At 43.1% G+C, this 18731-nt stretch overlaps 1 protein-coding gene across 3 annotated transcripts in view; it reads left to right on the forward strand.

The window, feature by feature from the left end:
* Window positions 1-9313: 9313 nt before the first annotated feature.
* LOC109881067 (guanine nucleotide-binding protein G(i) subunit alpha-like) overlaps window positions 9314-18731 on the forward strand; it is a 74544-nt gene continuing 65126 nt past the window's right edge. For all 3 annotated transcript variants that reach the window (XM_031794774.1, XM_031794775.1, XM_031794776.1), the window contains exon 1: window positions 9314-9971. In XM_031794774.1, coding sequence (XP_031650634.1) covers window positions 9854-9971 — 118 coding nt within the window. In that variant the 5' untranslated portion in view covers window positions 9314-9853. The remainder of the gene's footprint in view (window positions 9972-18731) is intronic.

Consider the following 18731-nt stretch of genomic DNA (forward strand, 5'->3'; position numbering starts at 1 on the left):
AGAGGGAGGAGGGAGGAGGGATGGAGGAGGGAGGGAGGGAGGGAGGGAGGAAGGAGAGAGCAGAGAGAGAGAGAGAGGGAGGGAGGGAGGAGGGAGGGAGGGAGGGAGGGAGGGAGGGAGGGAGGAGGGAGGGAGGGAGGGAGGGAGGGGGGAGGGAGGGAGGGAGGGAGGAGAGAGAGAGAGAGAGAAGAGAGAGGGAGGGAGGGAGGAGCCTCCTTGAAGGTTGGTGCAGCAGTTCAAACGCTCTCTCGACCTTTCAGCTGCAGTGGGATCAAAAAGCTGTGAAGTGACTTCTGTCTCCATGTAGGAGTCTGACGAATAGAAGGAGGCATTATACCTGCTTATCAGGTAAGGAATTATGTCAGTATGGCTTATACCTGGTTATCAGGTAAGGAATGATGTCAGTATGGCTGATACCTGGTTATCAGGAAAGGAATGATGTCAGTATGGCTGATACCTGGTTATCAGGTAAGGAATGGTGTGAGTATGGCTGACACCTGGTTATCAGGTAAGGAATGATGTCAGTATGGCTGATACCTGGTTATCAGGTAAGGAATGATGTCAGTATGGCTGATACCTGGTTATCGGGTAAGGAATGATGTCAGTATGGCTGATACCTGGTTATCAGGAAAAGAATGATGTCAGTATGGCTGATACCTGGTTATCGGGTAAGGAATGATGTCAGTATGGCTGATACCTGGTTATCAGGAAAGGAATGATGTCAGTATGGCTGATACCTGGTTATCAGGAAAGGAATGATGTCAGTATGGCTGATACCTGGTTATCAGGTAAGGAATGGTGTGAGTATGGCTGACACCTGGTTATCAGGTAAGGAATGATGTCAGTATGGCTGATACCTGGTTATCAGGTAAGGAATGATGTCAGTATGGCTGATACCTGGTTATCGGGTAAGGAATGATGTCAGTATGGCTGATACCTGGTTATCAGGAAAAGAATGATGTCAGTATGGCTGATACCTGGTTATCGGGTAAGGAATGATGTCAGTATGGCTGATACCTGGTTATCAGGAAAGGAATGATGTCAGTATGGCTGATACCTGGTTATCAGGAAAGGAATGATGTCAGTATGGCTGATACCTGGTTATCAGGTAAGGAATGGTGTGAGTATGGCTGACACCTGGTTATCAGGTAAGGAATGATGTCAGTATGGCTGATACCTGGTTATCAGGTAAAGAATGATGTCAGTATGGCTGATACCTGGTTATCGGGTAAGGAATGATGTCAGTATGGCTGATTCTTGGTTATCAGGAAAGGAATGATGCCAGTATGGCTGATTCCTTGTTGTCAGGTAAGTATTTGCAAGCAATACAAATGTTTCCTATTGTAGTTGCTTGTGAGACCCAAGGTCCAAATGAGATCCTCATCTGCAGAAGGTTCTATTTCAAGTTCTAGGATGGAGGAGGCACATTTACCTGACCTGACTCTGTATATAACTGACCTCTGACCTGACTCTGTATATAACTGACCTCTGACTGTCTAACTCTGTATATAACTGACCTCTGACCTGACTCTGTATATAACTGACCTCTGACTGTCTTACTCTGTATATAACTGACCTCTGACTGTCTTACTCTGTATATAACTGACCTCTGACTGTCTTTCTCTGTATATAACTGACCTCTGACTGTCTTACTCTGTATATAACTGACCTCTGACTGTCTAACTCTGTATATAACTGACCTCTGACTGTCTTTCTCTGTATATAAATGACCTCTGACTGTCTAACTCTGTATATAACTGACCTCTGACTGTCTAACTCTGTATATAACTGACCTCTGACTGTCTTACTCTGTATATAACTGACCTCTGACTGTCTTTCTCTGTATATAACTGACCTCTGACTGTCTTACTCTGTGTATAACTGACCGCTAACTGTCTTACTCTGTTTATAACTGACCTCTGACTGTCTTTCTCTGTATATAACTGACCTCTGACTGTCTAACTCTGTATATAACTGACCTCTGACTGTCTTTCTCTGTGTATAACTGACCTCTGGCTGTCTTTCTCTGTGTATAACTGACCGCTAACTGTCTTACTCTGTTTATAACTGACCTCTGACTGTCTTACTCTGTATATAACTGACCTCTGACTGTCTTTCTCTGTGTATAACTGACTGCTAACTGTCTTACTCTGTTTATAACTGACCTCTGACTGTCTTTCTCTTTATATAACTGACCTCTGACTGTCTTTCTCTGTATATAACTGACCTCTGACTGTCTAACTCTGTGTATAACTGACCGCTAACTGTCTTTCTCTGTGTATAACTGACCGCTAACTGTCTTACTCTGTTTATAACTGACCTCTGACTGTCTTTCTCTGTATATAACTGACCTCTGACTGTCTTACTCTGTATATAACTGACCTCTGACTGTCTTTCTCTGTATATAACTGACCTCTGACTGTCTTTCTCTGTATATAACTGACCTCTGACAGTCTTACTCTGTATATAACTGACCGCTAACTGTCTTTCTCTGTATGTGCATACTAGTAGGACAATGTTGTATCTTGTACTGTAGGCTGAGTTTACCTCACCGGTTGAGGTGAATCTAGTCCTCACTGACTGGGGTGAATCCAGTCCTCACTGGCTGAGGTGAATCTAGTCCTCACTGACTGGGGTGAATCCAGTCCTCACTGACTGGGGTGAATCTAGTCCTCACTGACTGGGGTGAATCTAGTCCTCAATGACTGGGGTGAATCCAGTCCTCACTGGCTGGGGTGAATCCAGTCCTCACTGGCTGGGGTGAATCCAGTCCTCACTGGCTGGGGTGAATCCAGTCCTCACTGACTGGGGTGAATCTAGTCCTCACTGACTGGGGTGAATCCAGTCCTCACTGACTGGGGTGAATCCAGTTCTCACTGGCTGGGGTGAATCCAGTCCTCACTGACTGGGGTGAATCCAGTTCTCACTGGCTGGGGTGAATCCAGTCCTCACTGGCTGGGGTGAATCTAGTCCTCACTGACTGGGGTGAATCCAGTCCTCACTGACTGGGGTGAATCCAGTCAACATGGGCTTCCTCACTTAATGTTTGACTTCTTTGCGCATGTCCACCCACTGTTTCCATGGCAACCTGTCACCAATGACAGCTCAGAGGGAGCGGGTAGGAGGAGCAAGAGGACGAGAGGACGAGAGGATCCTGATATGCTCTCTCTCTCTCTCCTCTCTCATCCCATCAGTTCATCCCACCACCCCCCTCTACAGAGGATCAATTGAGTCAGCCGCTCTTATTCTCAATAGACATCTACAGCTCATCTACAGTCTTTGTAGATAGGTTATAACATCTACAGCTCATCTACAGTCTGTGTAGACATGTTATAACATCTACAGCTCAGGTCTGTGTAGACATGTTATAACATCTATAGCTCAGGTCTGTGTAGACATGTTATAACATCTACAGCTCATCTACAGTCTGTGTAGACATGATATAACATCTACAGCTCAGGTCTGTGTAGACATGTTATAACATCTACAGCTCATCTACAGTCTGTGTAGACATGATATAACATCTTCTAAAAAATGACAATACATAGGAATTAATTTCTTATTTTTGTAAGGAGATAGTAATTTTTGTTCATTTCAAATTAAATGTTTATTTTAATGTTTTATTTTAGAAGGGGGCCCTGCACACAATCGTACAAATTCACAATATTTAAAATTCAAACAGAATAAAAACATACCATATTTACAAGCAATTTACGAAAAAATTTACGAAAAAGTAATTTACAGTACAAAACACAATCATGAAAAACAAACAGATTATTTTTGTTCTGGAGATCATTCCACAAGTAAGGTGCAAATAAACTTAACGCAGATGTAGCTATCTCTAGGTGCCCTTCTCTGTGTGTTACACCCTGATCTGTTTCACCTGTCTTTCTGATTGTCTCCACCCCCCCCTCCCGTTGTTGCACGTCTTCCCCATTATCCCCTGTGTATTTATACCTGTGTTCTCTGTTTGTCTGTTTTCAGTTGGTCAGATGACGCAATCTCAATCGCACTCCACACTGCCCTTTCTGACCTGGACAAAAGGAACACCTATGTGAGAATGATGTTCATTGACTACAGCTCAGCATTCAACACCATAGTGCCCACAAAGCACAGCACTAAGCTAAGGACTCTGGGACTAAACACTTCCCTCTGCAACAGGATCCTGGACTTCCTGACGGTTTGACCCCAGGTGGTAAGAGTAGGCAACAACACATCTGCCACGCTGATCCTTAACACTGGGGACCCTCAGGGGTGTGTACTTAGTCCCCTCTTGTATTTCCTGTTCACCCACGACTGCGTGGCCAAACACGACTCCAACACCATCATTAAGTTTGCTGACGAAACAACAGTGGTAGGCCTGATTGAGACGGCATACAGGGAGGAGGTCAGAGAACTAGCAGTGTGGTGCCAGGACAACAACCTCTCCCTCAATGTGAGCAAGACAAAGGAGCTGATCATGGACTACAGGAAAAGGTGGGCAGAACAGGTCCCCATTAACCGCGACGGGGCTGTAGTGGAGCGGGTCGAGAGTTTCAAGTTCCTTGGTGTCCACATCACCAACGAACTATCATGGTCCATACACACCAAGACAGTCGTGAAGAGGGCACAACAACACCTTTTCCCCCTCAGGAGACTGAAAAGATTTGCCTGTTTTAATATTAAACTATTGTTTATTTGACGTGGTCTGCATCTGGGTCTTCCCTTTCATACCTGATACTGTGAGTCATTGGAAAACCTCCCTGGTCTTTGTGGTTGAATCTGTGTTTGAAATGTACTGCTTGACTGAGGGACATTACAGATAATTGAATGTGTGGGGTACAGAGTTGAGGTAGTCATTCAAAATACACACAGCTTATTATGCGATCTGTTAAGCACATTTTTACTCTGGAACTTAGGTACGTTTGCCATAACAAATGGGTTGAAAACATTGACACATCATTGACACATATTTTTTACCTGACAATTATTGTCACGGCCGTCTGAAGACGTGGACTAAAGCGCAGCGTGGTGAGCGTACATTTCTTTAGTTATAATGTCGCCAACAAAAACAAAAACAACAAAACGACCGTGAAGCTTGCGAGGGCTACAGTGCCACTAACAAAGACTTCACACAATAACAAAAGGGAAAAATGCTGCCTAAGTATGATTCCCAATCAGAGACAACGATAGACAGCTGTCCCTGATTGAGAACCATAACCGGACAAAACATAGAAACATAGAAATCAGAACATAGAATTCCCACCCAAATCACACCCTGACCAAACCAAAATAGAGACATAAAAAGACTCTCTAAGGTCAGGGCGTGACAATTATTAAGATTCGACATTTCTACAAATTAATTTTCAGCTTTTCATTTATAATTCATTTGTAAAAAAAATAAATAAAATAAAAAACATAATTCCACGTTGCATTTTACAATGTCATTTAACACCAAAAAAAGCACAGGGGCAGCCTTCCAGACCCTGGGGATGGCACCCCAGTTAATTGTCAGGTTAAAAATATGTGTCAGTGATTCCACAATTAGGATAGCAGAAAGCTGCGGCAAGAGAGGATCAAGCAAATCAGTCCCAGTGGACTTTTTTCTACATCAATCTTAAGCAGGGCATCTAGCACATCATCACAAGTAGAAAGTTGTTGAAGTGAAAACAAAGATTCACTAGAAATGGACTGATCAGTAGTGCTGAGCGATTAATCATCATTTTGTTATTTCCTCAGTTGCACCTTGTCTATTCTACTATTCTAACTTGCAACAGTAAGTTGAGACCCCGACTGAGTAAAAAAAAAAAACATAATAATTAACAACAATTACTCATCCATTCTCGAGAAATCAAGTCAGGAACTATGTGGGACGCTGGGCTGAAGGGAGTTGTAGTTTTCATTAAGCAAATATTCAACCTAGTTCAGCGCAGAAATGTGGTAAATAACTAAAAGAAAGAATGTGTGGTATCGGTGGAGAAAGTTGCGTGTGTTGTGACGATGATCATGGGGCTGTAGATGGGAGGTGTCTGGTGAGAGAAAGGCAGATTGAGGTTGCCGGGGTTGCAGTAGTACAGAAAGCGTTGTATGCCGAAGCAGTGAAGAGAGTGATAGAGGAAGATGGGTACAGGGTGAGGGATCCTGAGAGGATTCCTGTGAGTAGCAGAGACCAAGACAGAGTGATGGGAAGAATGTGTGCTTCAGTAAGGAGGACTTTGTAGCATTCATATCCATGGTTGTCAATTGTACTGTAGAAATGGATAGAAAGTTACATAAAATAGAGGTTGTGGTGGCAGCGGCAGAGAAGTACTTGGAATTGCGAGGCTTTACTGCAGAACAGCCTCAGGTGGTGTTGAGTGGTAGTGATATGTCCTCTCAGAATGTTGATCTGGAATAGGACTAGGTAGGGTTAAATAGTGGACTGGGTGGAGGTTTATAGAGGGCTAATATGTGGTAGGGTTAAATAGTGGACTGGGTGGAGGTTTATAGAGGGCTAATAGGTGGTAGGGTTAAATAGTGGACTGGGTGGAGGTTTATAGAGGGCTAATAGGTGGTAGGGTTAAATAGTGGACTGGGTGGAGGTTTATAGAGGGCTAATAGGTGATAGGGTTAAATAGTGGACTGGGTGGAGGTTTATAGAGGGCTAATAGGTGGTAGGGTTAAATAGTGAAATGGGTGGAGGTTTATAGAGGGCTAATAGGTGGTAGGGTTAAATAGTGGAATGGGTGGTGGGTTTATAGAGGGCTAATAGGTGGTAGGGTTAAATAGTGGAATGGGTGGTGGGTTTATAGAGGGCTAATGGGTGGTAGGGTTAAATAGTGGACTGGGTGGTGGGTTTATAGAGGGCTAATAGGTGGTAGGGTTAAATAGTGGAATGAAGAAGATTTTCTCGGCTCAGACACAGATCTCTGGACAAATACACCTGCTATCTTCGATTAGATACACATACACAGACCGCATGAGAGAGGAATGTGCACATCACAACGACAAGAGGGACAGAGACAGTTCGTGAAAGTATGCCTTATCTATTTTGAAGAACTAGTAAAATGATTTCGTCAGACAGCTCTGCAGCATATTCAGGCAGGCTAGTATCATGACTCTTCTGGTCGAGGATCCAAGGGCCTCAAAATCAGCTTGGCAAATGGCTGACAGATATCCAGACCCCCCCCCCTCTCTAACCACAGGAGAGGAGAGGGGGGCCTTGGCTGGTTTTATGACACCTCACGCCTATCGTAAATATTATGCAGCGGAGAACCCTCTCTTCCTCTTCAGTACCAACCAAAGGAATGCCTTTGTCCTCCAGGAAACTTTTGCCGCCAAAACTATAACGTTCAAAAAAGTGAATATTGGAACAATATTTGTAAAATAGGAATGGTCAGTGGGGATCTAAAGAATAATCATGTCATATTGCTTTTAATTTTGTGATATTAGAATCTGTATGAACAAAAACTGTAACTTGTTAAGTTTCCATCCAATACAATGTTAATACAATATGAAGAACAATGAAACTATTTTTGTTAAGATAAGAATATACTTTTTGTTTTCTAACGAGATCATAGTTTTCATGTCCCTTGCACATTAACGAAGTGTGATGGAACCACCCTTTTTTTACTAGAGTGCTTAAAAGGACTTGCTAAGAATTAACATGCAGATCAGCAGACGTGAAGCCGTGGCTACACATCGAAATAGTTGGAAACTCTGAAACTCAACATGAAGTGAAGAAAAACTCACTAGACCAAAACATTGACAGTCTGCAGCTGTGCATGTAAAGGGATCTAGAACTTTGACTAAAGACACAAGGTGGGAAGGAAGAAATTCCCATCTCAGACAATCACAGAGTACCTGTTCTATTTGAACACTCCACTACAAGACCAAAATTAAGAAGGACATTGTGACCTCTCGTGGACAACTAGAGCCTTACACCCATCGAGACATTCCCCAGAGAAGGATCGATTGGTTTCAACAGAGACACGACAGATAAAGAAATGGCATTTCTTTCCCCACCCCCTTCTCCATCTATATCTCTGTGTAATAAGCCGTCGGTCCACTAGGGACTTTTGTCTCACGTAAGTGTATATGTATATTAGGTGTAATTATTTAATTAGTTAGTAAATAATTCAATACATTTGTGTAGAACTGAATGACCAGAAAAGGCTGGGGTTCTTGCGGATTCAAGAGGTCTGCAATGTTCAGAATGAGACTGATATGCAGTAATGATTAGTAAGGGACAGGGGGATGCACACTTGGCATTTTATGGTAGAAATTGATTGCAGTGTCTTTCAGTGCTAAACCACACTTGGTTTGTTGGCGTGAGTTTACCAGCATCCCTGTCTGTTTGTTGTCGAGACAAGAGGAGCGCCAACGCCTTTTTCTGTCTTTCTGCCTGGGAGAAAATGATCTTGAAAGCACCCGAACGTTTTGTCCCCCCCCCCCCACCCCCAAATTTGGACTCATCAGACCAAAGGAAAAAGGTCCACCTGTCTAACGTCCATTGCTTGTGTTTCTTGGCCCAAGCAAGTCTCTTCTTCTTATTGGTGTTTTTTAGTAGTGGTTTAGTAGTACATTTCTGCACTGACTGACCTTCATGTCTTAAAGTAATGATGGACTGTCGTTTCTCTTTGCTTACTTGAGCTGTTCTTGCCATAATATGGACTTGGTCTTTTACCAAATAGGGCTATCTTCTGTATACCACCCCTACCTTGACACAACACAACTGATTGGCTCAAACGCATTAAGAAATTCCACAAATGAACTTTTATCAAGGCACACCTGTTAATTGACATCCATTCCAGGTGGATACATCATGAAGCTGGTTGAGAAAATGCCAAGTGTGCCAAACTGTGGCTGCTTTGAAGAATCTCAAGTGTAAAATACTGTATATTTTGGTTTGTTTAACACTTTTTGGTTACTACATGATTCCAAATGTGTTATTTCATAGTTTTGATGTCTTCACTATTATTATACAATGTAGATAAATAGTACAAATAAAGAAAACCCCCGGATTGAGTCGGTGTGTCCAAACTTTTGACTGGTAACGTATGTATGAAAATACCTGTCATCATGTTTACGGCATGCAGATGTGATCTCTCATAAATCTGAGCTGCCTCTGATATAATTCCACTGGTGGGCGCTCATTCCAAAGAAAAAGTTCCTCTGCCCCCCAAAACTACATTATTTGTAGTATTCTCTCAAATAGAGGCTTCCGGATTGCTGCAAAAAATATTTGTCAAAAGTGAGCATTAAGCTCTTCTGAGCATATGCTAATGAGAGTTGAAGAATTTAGGCCGATGTTATTTACATTTCAGAAAAGCAATAGCAAATGTACTGTGAGTTTAGACTACATTTCCCATCCATCCACAAAATATAGATTACATTTTTTCTTTGCGTTCCAGCGTGTGGGACGTGAATGACAGTTCAGATGCGTATTTTACACGTGCCTTCATGCAACAACAAGCAAAATCAAGACGAATTGATAGTTAAATTGATATTCTATGCCCCAATTCCTCGGTAGCTTCGAGTTTTAATAAGAGATAGTGAATTGCTTTTTTTAAAATTGGAGGACTGCGACAACATTTATAATAGAAAAGTAATATTGTGTAGCTACTTTCTTTGCAAGCTAGCCTAGCTTTTGTTCTTGGTAGAAATTGATTGCAGTGTCTTTCAGTGCTAAACCACACTTGGTTTGTTGGCGTGAGTTTACCAGCATCTCTGTCTGTTTGTTGTCGAGACAAGAGGAGTGCCAACGCCTTTTTCTGTCTTTCTGCCTGGGCGAAAATTATCTGGAAAGCACCCCCCCTACCCCCCCCAAACAACTTATGAACGGTAGTTGTCATTCAAACCAGATCTTGAAGAAACCTCAAGTAAGTGGTTAAAAATGGGTTGCACGATCAGCCAAGAGGACAAAGCGGCGATGGAAAGGAGTAAAATGATTGATCGGAACCTACGAGAAGACAGAGACAAAGCGTCCAGGGAAGTGAAACTTCTGCTACTTGGTAAGTCATAGCTGTTGTTACATTGTTGGAAAACTTTTATTTTCTCCTACTAAAAAGGAGTGACAATATAGCATCAGAATCTACATGGAGAAAATGCTTTGTTTGCTCTTTCACAAGTGTTGCAATTGTAACTAGACATCACTTGTTGCTACGTTGGTTTAATTTGATCTTTCTTTGCTTGCTTTTGTTTGATCGGATCTCTGTTGATTACTTCCTACAACATTATTTATTTTAGGTAACATCTGAATTAGATGTAGCTGAGGATATTTATCCACTTGTTCAATAAACGCTCTTATGTAGCCCTATATTAACTTGTTTTCTATTGATTAGGCACTAGTCTTTATTGGCATTGCTAATCCTATAACTAACCCCCCCCCCCCCCCCCCCCATCCTCACACACACACACTGTTAAATACAGATGTTGTATTATGATCATTGCCTAAGCTTAGACATGCTGCTGTGTTTGTATCAATCGTAAAATAACGCTCTTGGCAGTTTCCGTTGGCACAACGTGTGGGTCTTTGCGTGTCAAAAATATATACACTTAAAAAAACAATCATTATTTGACCCGTTAAATAAGTTTTTTATTTGACGCGTCAGATAACACAATTATATTAAAGAATGGTGTATGTGCTGAATTTGAATGTCCAAGCCAAGCGCCACCACTACGACCAATAGCACTGTCAAAGTTGTACAACAACAAGAATGCGCTAACACTGGCCATGATCTGTTTACAATACTGCGTTGGTAATAAGGTATTATTTGTTCGACCGAATGGGAAAACGTCTATGTGAGGATTTGAAATAAAAGCAGGATCAAAAATGTTTGCAAATATCGATGATACAGATGTTTATTAGAAACTTCTGGGGTATCTAGCGTGGTAAGGTCCTAGCACCAATGCAAGCAGCCTGAAAACATATACCAGTATTAACTGCAGGCATTTTCAATATTCTTAGCAAATATTTAGGAATACATGTGAGTAAGTATTAGCTAGGTAGCCACTTGTTGTTCTCCTATGGAAATCGAACTTAAGTTAATGAAAATATCTATTTAGCCACCTACTAAAACCCTGTTGCCCAAAGCTAACGTTATAAGCAGCCAGATGGCTTCAGTGACGCTTGACCGGACCGGGTTATGTGTTGTGAAGGCAGCCACAAGAGTATAATTTCCTGTTCGCCTTCAAAATAGAGGTCCTTATTTGAAAGTGACGCAAATGGTTACCATTGGTGGAATCAAATCAAATGTTATTTGTCACATGCGCCGAATTCAACCCGGGTAGACCTTACCGTGAAATGCTTACAAGCCCTTAACCAACATTGCAGTTCAAGAAACAGAGTTAAAAAACATTGACTAAAGAAACGGAAGTAAAAAGTAACAATAAAATAACAATACCGCGGCTTTATATCAAATCAAATGTATTTTTGTCACATACACATGGTTAGCAGATGTTAATGCGAGTGTAGCGAAATGCTAGGGGGGTCCTGGTACTGAGTCAATGTGTGGGGGTACAGGTTAGTTGAGGTAATTTGTACATGTAGGTAGGGGTGAAGGTACTATGCATAGATAATAAACAGCAGGTAGCAGCAGTGTAAAAACAAAGGGGGGGGTCAATGTAAATAGTCTGGGTGGCCATTTGATTAATTGTTCATCAGTCTTATGGCTTGAGGATAGAAGCTGTTAAAGAGTCTTTTGGACCTAGACTTGGCGCTCTGGGACTGCTTGCCGTACGGTAGCAGAGAGAACAGTCTATGACTTGGTTGACTGGAGTCTTTGACCATTTTTGGGTCCTTCTTCTGATACCGCCTGATATAGAGGTCCTGGATGTCAGGAAGCTTGACCCTAGTGATGTACTGGGCCATACGCACTACCCTCTGTAGCGCCTTGCGGTCGGATGCCGAGCAGTTGCCATGCCAGGTGGTTATGCAACCTGTCAGGATGCTCTCGATGGTGCAGCTGTATAACTTTTTTAGGATCTGGAGACCCATGCCAGTCTCCTGAGGGGGAAAAGGTGTTGCCGTGCCCTGTTCACGATTGTCTTGGTGTGTTTGGACTATGATAGTTGTTGGTGATGTGGACAACAAGGAACTTGAAACTCTCAACCCGCTCCACTACAGCCCCATCAATGTGAATGGGAGCGTGTTCGGCCCTCCTTTTCCTGTAGTCCACGATCGGCTCCTTTTGTCTTGCTCACTTTGAGGGGGAGGTTGTTGTCCTGGCACCACACTGCCAGGTCTCTGACCTCCTCCCTATAGGCTGTCTCATCGTTGTCGGTGATCAGGCCTACCACTCTTGTATCGTCAACAAACTTAATGATGGTGTTGGAGTTGTACTTGGCCATGCAGTCGTGGGTGAACAGAGAGTACAGGAGGGGACTGAGCACGCACAGCGGCCCCTGTGTTGAGGATCAGCGTGGCACATGTGTTGTTTCTTACCCTTACCACCTGGGAAAGTGGAGATACCTAATCAGTTGTACAACGGAATGCCTTCAACTAAAACGTGTCTTCCACATTTAACCCAACCCCTCTGAATCAGAGGCAAAAGGACATATTTTTACCTTGTCAGCTAGGCTACCTGCCGCCCCTCCTGACAGGGGCGACCCCGTATCCAGTTGCAGAGGGAGGTATTTAGTCCCAGGGTCCTTAGCTTAGTGATGAGCTTTGTGGGCACTAAGATATTGAACGCTGAGCAGTATTCAGTGAACAGCATTCTCACGTAGGAGTTCCTTTTGTCCAGGTGGGAAAGGGCAGTGTGGAGTGTTATTGCGTCATCTGTGGATCTGTTGGGGTGGTATGCAAATTGGAGTGGGTTTATGGTTTCCGGGAGGATGGTGTTGTTGTGACCGGCCTTTCAAAGCACTTCATGGCTACCCACGTGAGAGCTACGGGGCGGTAGTCATTTAGGCAGGTTACCTTTGCTTTCTTGGGCACAGGGTGGTCTGCTTGAAACATGTAGATATTACAGACTCGGTCAGGGAGAGGTAAAAAATATCAATGAAGAAACTTGCCAGTTGGTCAGCGCATGCTCGGAGTACACATCCTGGTAATCCATCTGGCCTAGCGGCCTTGTGAATGTTGACCTATTTAAAGGTCTTTCTCACATCGGCTGTGGAGAGCATGATCACACAGTCATCCGGAACAGTTGGTGCTCTCATGCATGTTTCAGTGTTACTTGCCTCGAAGCAAGCATAGTTATTAACTTATTTAGCTCGTCTGGTAGGCTTGTTTCATTGGGCAGCTCTTGCCTGTGCTTCCCTTTGTAGTCTATAATGGTTTGCAAGCCCTGCCCCACCGACGATCATCAGAGCCGGTGTAGTACGATTCAATCTTAACCTTGGATTGACACTTTGCCTATTTGATGGTTCGTCGGAGGGCATAGCGGGATTTCTTATAAGCTTCCGGGTTCGCTCCTTGAAAGCGGCATCTCTACCCTATATCTCAGTGCGAATTGTGCCTGTAATCCATGGCTTCTGGTTGAGGTATGTACGTACAGTCACTGTGGGGATGACGTCCTCGATGCACTTATTGATAAAGCCAGTGACTGATGGTGTACTCCTCGATGCCATCGGAAGAATCCCGGAACATGTTCCAGTTTATGATAGCAAAACAGTCCTGTAGTTTAGCATCTGTTTCATCTGACCACATTTTTATAGACCGAGTCACTGGAGCTTCCTGCTTTAATTTTAGCTTGTAAGCAGGAATCAGGAGGATAGAGTTAAGGTCAGATTTACCAAATGGAGGGCGAGGGAGAGCAGTGTACGCGTCTCTGTGTGTGGAGTAAAGGTGGTCTGGAGTTTTTTTTCCCCCTCTGGTTGCACATTTAACATGTTGATAGAAATGAGGTAAAACTGATTTAAGTTTCCCTGCATTAAAGTCCCCCGGCCACTAGGAGCGCCACCTCTGGATGAGCGTTTTCCTGTTTGTTCATGGTGGAATACAGCTCATTAAGTGCGGTTTTAGTTCCAACCTCGCTCTGTGGTGGTATATAGACAGCTACAAAATATACAGATTATCTCTCTTGGTAAATATTGTGGTCTACAGCTTATCATAAGATACTCAACCTAAGGCGAGCAAAACTTTGAGACTTCCTTAGATATCATGCACCAGCTGTTGTTTACATAAATGCATAGGCCCCCCGCCCCATGTCTTACCAGAGGCTGCTGTTCTGTCTTGCCGATAGAGCTGGCGGGTTATACACTATGTTCTTAATGTCGTTGTTCATCCATGACTCGGTGAAGCATAAAATATGACAGTTTTTAATGTCCCGTTGGTTGAAAAATACGCGCTTTCAGTTCGTCCTATTTATTTTCTAGCGATTGAGCATTAGCTAGCAGAACGGAGGGCAATGGCAGATTAGCCACTCATCGCCTGGTCCTCACAAGGCACCCTGATCTCTTGCCTCGAAATCACAGTTTCCTTCTCCAGCGAATCACGGGATCGGGGCCTGGATATCCCTCGTGTACGACTCATTGAAGAAAATCTCTTCGTCCAGTTTGAGGTGAGCAATCAAATCAAATCAAATCAAATCAAATTAATTTATATAGCCCTTCGTACATCAGCTGATATCTCAAAGTGCTGTACAGAAACCCAGCCTAAAACCCCAAACAGCAAGCAATGCAGGTGTAGAATCCCAGTTCTGATGTTTAGAAGCTCTTTTTCGGGTCATAGGAGATGGTAGCATTAATATTATTTACAAAACAAGTTACAAACAACGCGACAAAACAAACAAAATAGCATAATTGGTGAAGGGCCAATAAAACGGCAGCCTTACCCATCGGCGCCATCATTAACCATTTGCGGGTAAGGCTGTACAGTGAAATAAGTATGCCCCCATTGCAATTATAAAGTCTAATATGTCAATTTAACATTATTGTCTTTTTAAAATTTCTATAACAACATCCCAAACTCGTTTAGCGGTGATCTATTCCCATCACGTTCAATGAGACTTTTATTTTGAAGGCGAATCGCAAATTCCACTATTGTGGCTAATCCTTATTGTGTCTAGCTTCACATAGGTGAGTCTGACCATCATTCATGAAATAAGAACTGCTTTTATAAATTAGGGGTATTTTAGATTATAGTTAACTATAACTACTATAACAGATTATGTCGTTTTGCTATGTTTTTTGGGAAGAACATTATTTGCATGCATCAGCGCACAGTTTTTTTTAATGAACAGCACCATCCCAGAGTTTGGGGAAGTGCGGCAGGTGACCGAGACAACTCTATCAGCATCATAGCATACATATCGGTGAATCACTGTGACATATGAAATACGAGTGATGTGGTAAACACTTACGTACAAAATGTATGAACGTGTTTAAATTATTATGTGATGTACTGTCATATTCGGGTGGTCAACAAGTTTATTTGACACACATCAAATAACCCTGTTTGAAGCATCTTTCTTTTTGACACCCAAATGATCAAAATGGCCTTCCGTAGTTTTATCCCCTGACTCCCCTCACTGCTGTTGAACCTATTAGCGATACCACTTGAGAATGTAAACAAACACCTCCACTCAATGGAAGTGGATTCATGTAGTAGACTATAAGGTGTACAATACGGTGACGGATTAAAGACAACTCCATTCATTGTGACAGAGTTGTGGTAAGGATAAACAAATTCTTACCATGAATTAGGTGTTTCATTGTTTTGCGGTCTAGTGAGATTTTGAATTGAATGTGTCAGGACAGTGCGGGGGGTGGGGTGGGGGGGGGGGAGAAAGGGAGCAGTTATTTTATACCTTTACGGTCTGCCGTGGATCAGGTAAACAGATGACAGGTTTTACTTTAATCTTCAAAACATAATACCTGCTAAAGAAGACATGATGTCAAGATGAAACATGTTGTTGCCAATTGGAGCCATTACAGTAGAAATACAGCTAGGATATCACACTAGATCCCATATGAGAGAACGACTTCTCTGTTTATTAAATAGTGTGAAACGTTATACAGTACAGTCTATGTTTACAGTCTAGGCACAATGCAGTTAGGGGTTAAATAGGCCTGCTACACATCTGGTGTAAACGTTTTTCATTTTATTTGGAGCTCTTTCTACTGACCAACCACACAGCTCTCTCTACTGACCAACCACACAGCTCTCTCTACTGACCAACCACACAGCTCTCTCTACTGACCAACCACACAGCTCTCTCTACTGACCAACCACACAGCTCTCTCTATTGACCAACCACACAGCTCTCTCTACTGACCAACCACACAGCTACTCTCTACTAACCAACCACACAGCTCTCTCTACTGACCAACCACACAGCTCTCTCTACTGACCAACCGCACAGCTCTCTCTACTGACCAACAGCACAGCTCTCTCTACTGACCAACAGCACAGCTCTCTCTACTGACCAACAGCACAGCTCTCTCTACTGACCAACAGCACAGCTCTCTCTACTGACCAACAGCACAGCTCTCTCTACTGACCAACAGCACAGCTCTCTCTACTAACCAACCACACAGCTCTCTCTACTGACCAACCACACAGCTCTCTCTACTGACCAACCACACAGCTCACTCTACTGAACAACCACACAGCTACTCTCTACTAACCAACCACACAGCTACTCTCTACTAACCAACCACACAGCTCTTTCTACTAACCAACCACACAGCTCTTTCTACTGACCAACCACACAGCTACTCTCTACTGACCAACCACACAGCTACTCTCTACTGACCAACAGCACAGCTCTCTCTACTGACCAACAGCACAGCTCTCTCTACTGACCAACAGCACAGCTCTCTCTACTAACCAACCACACAGCTCTCTCTACTGACCAACCACACAGCTCTCTCTACTGAACAACCACACAGCTCACTCTACTGAACAACCACACAGCTACTCTCTACTAACCAACCACACAGCTCTCTCTACTGACCAACCACACAGCTACTCTCTACTAACCAACCACACAGCTACTCTCTACTAACCAACCACACAGCTCTTTCTACTAACCAACCACACAGCTCTTTCTACTGACCAACCACACAGCTACTCTCTACTGACCAACCACACAGCTACTCTCTACTGACCAACCACACAGCTACTCTCTACTGACCAACCACACAGCTACTCTCTACTGACCAACCACACAGCTACTCTCTACTGACCAACCACACAGCTACTCTCTACTGACCAACCACACAGCTACTCTCTACTGACCAACCACACAGCTACTCTCTACTGACCAACCACACAGCTACTCTCTACTGACCAACCACACAGCTACTCTCTACTGACCAACCACACAGCTCTCTTTGCCGACCAACCACACAGAAAAGTGATTTTCCACGTCCAGACTCAGCCCTCATTTCTCTCTCCCAGGCCTGGCATTTGAACAAGGGGAATTTCTTGGGGCTGTTAGAATTTATAGCGTGGTCCCAGATCTGTTTGTGCTATCTTGCCAAACGACCATGGAAGTTGGCTATACAGTATTAGGCCTAGGGTAATAACTGATCTGGGACCAGGCAATTAGGATTATAGTGCACTGCATCCCTAGGGTGTCATTTTGGTGTCCAGTTAAATTCATCCTTGTATAATAAACCACATGAATGTGAGTCATGAGTAACTTCCTCTGTTCAAAAGTCCTACTAACTGAGTCTCAGGCCTACAAGTGAAATGATGTTGCATGTGAAAAGTCTCCTAGATTCTGTAGGTTTGGTTGTAGTGCACTGCATCCCTAGGGTGCCATTTTGGTTTGGATGGTGAAGGCTACAACTTCTCTGCGTTGGAATCCTTTGTGTTTTATTTTTGTTTTAATGTCATCTTCTTATTGCACGTTAAACTCCTGCTAACTGAGGCTTGTTCTGAGACTGAGGTTTTACTTAGGAACATGTGAAATGTCCCCTAGAGACTGTGTAAGTATAGATGGTGAAGTCTGAAATGCACTGGAGAATCCATACATTTTAATGTGATCACGTAGTCTTGACAGCGGAAGCACTTTGCAGTCCAAATAGAATTCTGTCAAACACACACACACACACACACACAAACACACGCGCCATGTCTAATCTGGCGAATGTTGCTATTTCAAGGGAAGCCATTTTGTTTGGAGGCAAATTTGTTATAGTATTAGAAGGTTAGTGAATTTTATTTATTTATTTATTTTACCTTTATTTAACCAGGTAGGCAAGTTGAGAACAAGTTCTCATTTACAATTGCGACCTGGCCAAGATAAAGCAAAGCAGTTCGACAGATAAAACGACACAGAGTTACACATGGAGTAAAAACAAACATACAGTCAATAATGCAGTATAAACAAGTCTATATACAATGTGAGCAAATGAGGTGAGAAGGGAGGTAAAGGCAAAGGCCATGATGGCAAAGTAAATACAATATAGCAAGTAAAATACTGGAATGGTAGTTTTGCAATGGAAGAATGTGCAAAGTAGAAATAAAAAAATAATGGGGTGCAAAATAAATAAATAAATAAAAATTAAATACAGTTGGGAAAGAGGTAGTTGTTTGGGCTAAATTATAGGTGGGCTATGTACAGGTGCAGTAATCTGTGAGCTGCTCTGACAGTTGGTGCTTAAAGCTAGTGAGGGAGATAAGTGTTTCCAGTTTCAGAGATTTTTGTAGTTCGTTCCAGTCATTGGCAGCAGAGAACTGGAAGGAGAGGCGGCCAAAGAAAGAATTGGTTTTGGGGGTGACTAGAGAGATATACCTGCTGGAGCGTGTGCTACAGGTGGGAGATGCTATGGTGACCAGCGAGCTGAGATAAGGGGGGACTTTACCTAGCAGGGTC

Source organism: Oncorhynchus kisutch, linkage group LG17 (genome assembly GCF_002021735.2).
Source record: "Oncorhynchus kisutch isolate 150728-3 linkage group LG17, Okis_V2, whole genome shotgun sequence".
Classification (NCBI taxonomy): Eukaryota; Metazoa; Chordata; class Actinopteri; order Salmoniformes; family Salmonidae; genus Oncorhynchus; species Oncorhynchus kisutch.